Source organism: Choloepus didactylus, chromosome 4 (genome assembly GCF_015220235.1).
Source record: "Choloepus didactylus isolate mChoDid1 chromosome 4, mChoDid1.pri, whole genome shotgun sequence".
Lineage (NCBI taxonomy): Eukaryota > Metazoa > Chordata > Mammalia > Pilosa > Megalonychidae > Choloepus > Choloepus didactylus.
In genome coordinates, this window is record NC_051310.1 from 155,755,046 (window position 1) to 155,756,443 (window position 1,398).

The 1,398-nt window shown below is 41.3% G+C and overlaps 1 gene segment (V, D, J or C); it reads left to right on the forward strand.

Annotated features, from left to right (window-relative positions):
* The first annotated feature begins 572 nt into the window (after window positions 1–572).
* Window positions 573–1,127, forward strand: LOC119532945. The segment is given in 2 exon segments: window positions 573–705; window positions 823–1,127. Coding segments are annotated over 2 exon segments (351 nt in total).
* Window positions 1,128–1,398: the final 271 nt, after the last annotated feature.

Here is a 1,398-nt window from a genome sequence, read left to right on the forward strand (position 1 = left end):
TTAGAATTGAGGAAATACTGTATTTTGGGTAGTAGTGATTCCTCAAAGAACATTTCTTCATTATTTGTTTATTTGTTTTTTTATTCATTGTTTTTGTTTTATTTAGCAAATATTGAATACCTGCTCAGTCACTATTCCACCTGATGGGATGCAGTGCTGAAAAACACAGAATGAATCAATAATGCCTTGGATTCTTATTACTTGCTCTGATTTTAATCCAAATCCCTTTTCTAATATTCCAATGGATTACATAGTGGCCCACAGTGGATATAAAGGCTCATATTAAATGTCCAAGAAAATTGCTATCTTCTCAGCTACAGGAATGCCCTGGTTGCTCTGTGAAAGAAACTCCAGGTCACATAGTGTCTTAAGAACAAAAAGACCCTAGAAGTTATGACAACTGTCCTTAAGAGTCACAAGGGCCACCTGAAGACCTACACATGCCTTATACATGAGGTCAGGGATGAGGACATGTTCTGACCTTGTGGAGGAGTCCAGGGAACAATCATCTCAGCTCTGCCTTGTCCACAAGGGGGCGCAGCTTCTTAACACAAACACATTTCCTGCATGAATTTTAGTCTCAGATTTAGCCTTTCACTGTGACATCAACATATCTGCATGTTAAGAATCAAGAACATTATTCAGGAGACATTCTAAAGATGAGCTCTTCTCCAGGTTTGCTGACTGTGCTACTCCTAATGCTTGGTAAGTAAAATGCCTCTTAAAATTTGGACTCTTTCTTTTATTATATTAGTGAGATCTTGAAACATAATTTTATCCAAGAGCTTTATGAGAAACTTTTAGTCCTTACCCCCTGTCCAGGAGGAACCAGTGGAGACTCTGTGACCCAGATGGAAGGTCAAGTGACCCTCTCAGAAGGGGATCTCCTGACTGTGAACTGCACTTACACAACCACAAGCTACCCCACTCTTTTCTGGTATGTTCAGTATCCTGGAGAGAGTCCACAGCTCCTCCTGAAGGCCACAAAAGCCAAAGAAAAGGGAAGCAACAAAGGTTTTGAAGCCACATACAATGAGGAAACCACCTCCTTCCACTTGGAGAAACCCTCAATCCAAGAGTCAGATTCTGCTGTGTACTTCTGTGCTCTGAGTGACACAGTGATGTGAACTGCAGGGGGAGATGAGCACAAACTCTGAGCAGCTACAAGGGGCCTGACTGCTGAGGTTCTGACCCTGGGACCCACTCTGGCTTCAGCATAGTCTAGTGTTGCTTGTTCCCAAGGCCTTTGGTGGATGCAAAGTTGATACAAAGAGCAGAAGAACAAGAAGTGAACATTTCCATAACCTACTGTTCATTAATGAAATTGAAAATAGATTCTGACACCAACAGTTCCTCAAACAGTGCCAAAATAATTTAAAGGTTAAACCTCACGAACAA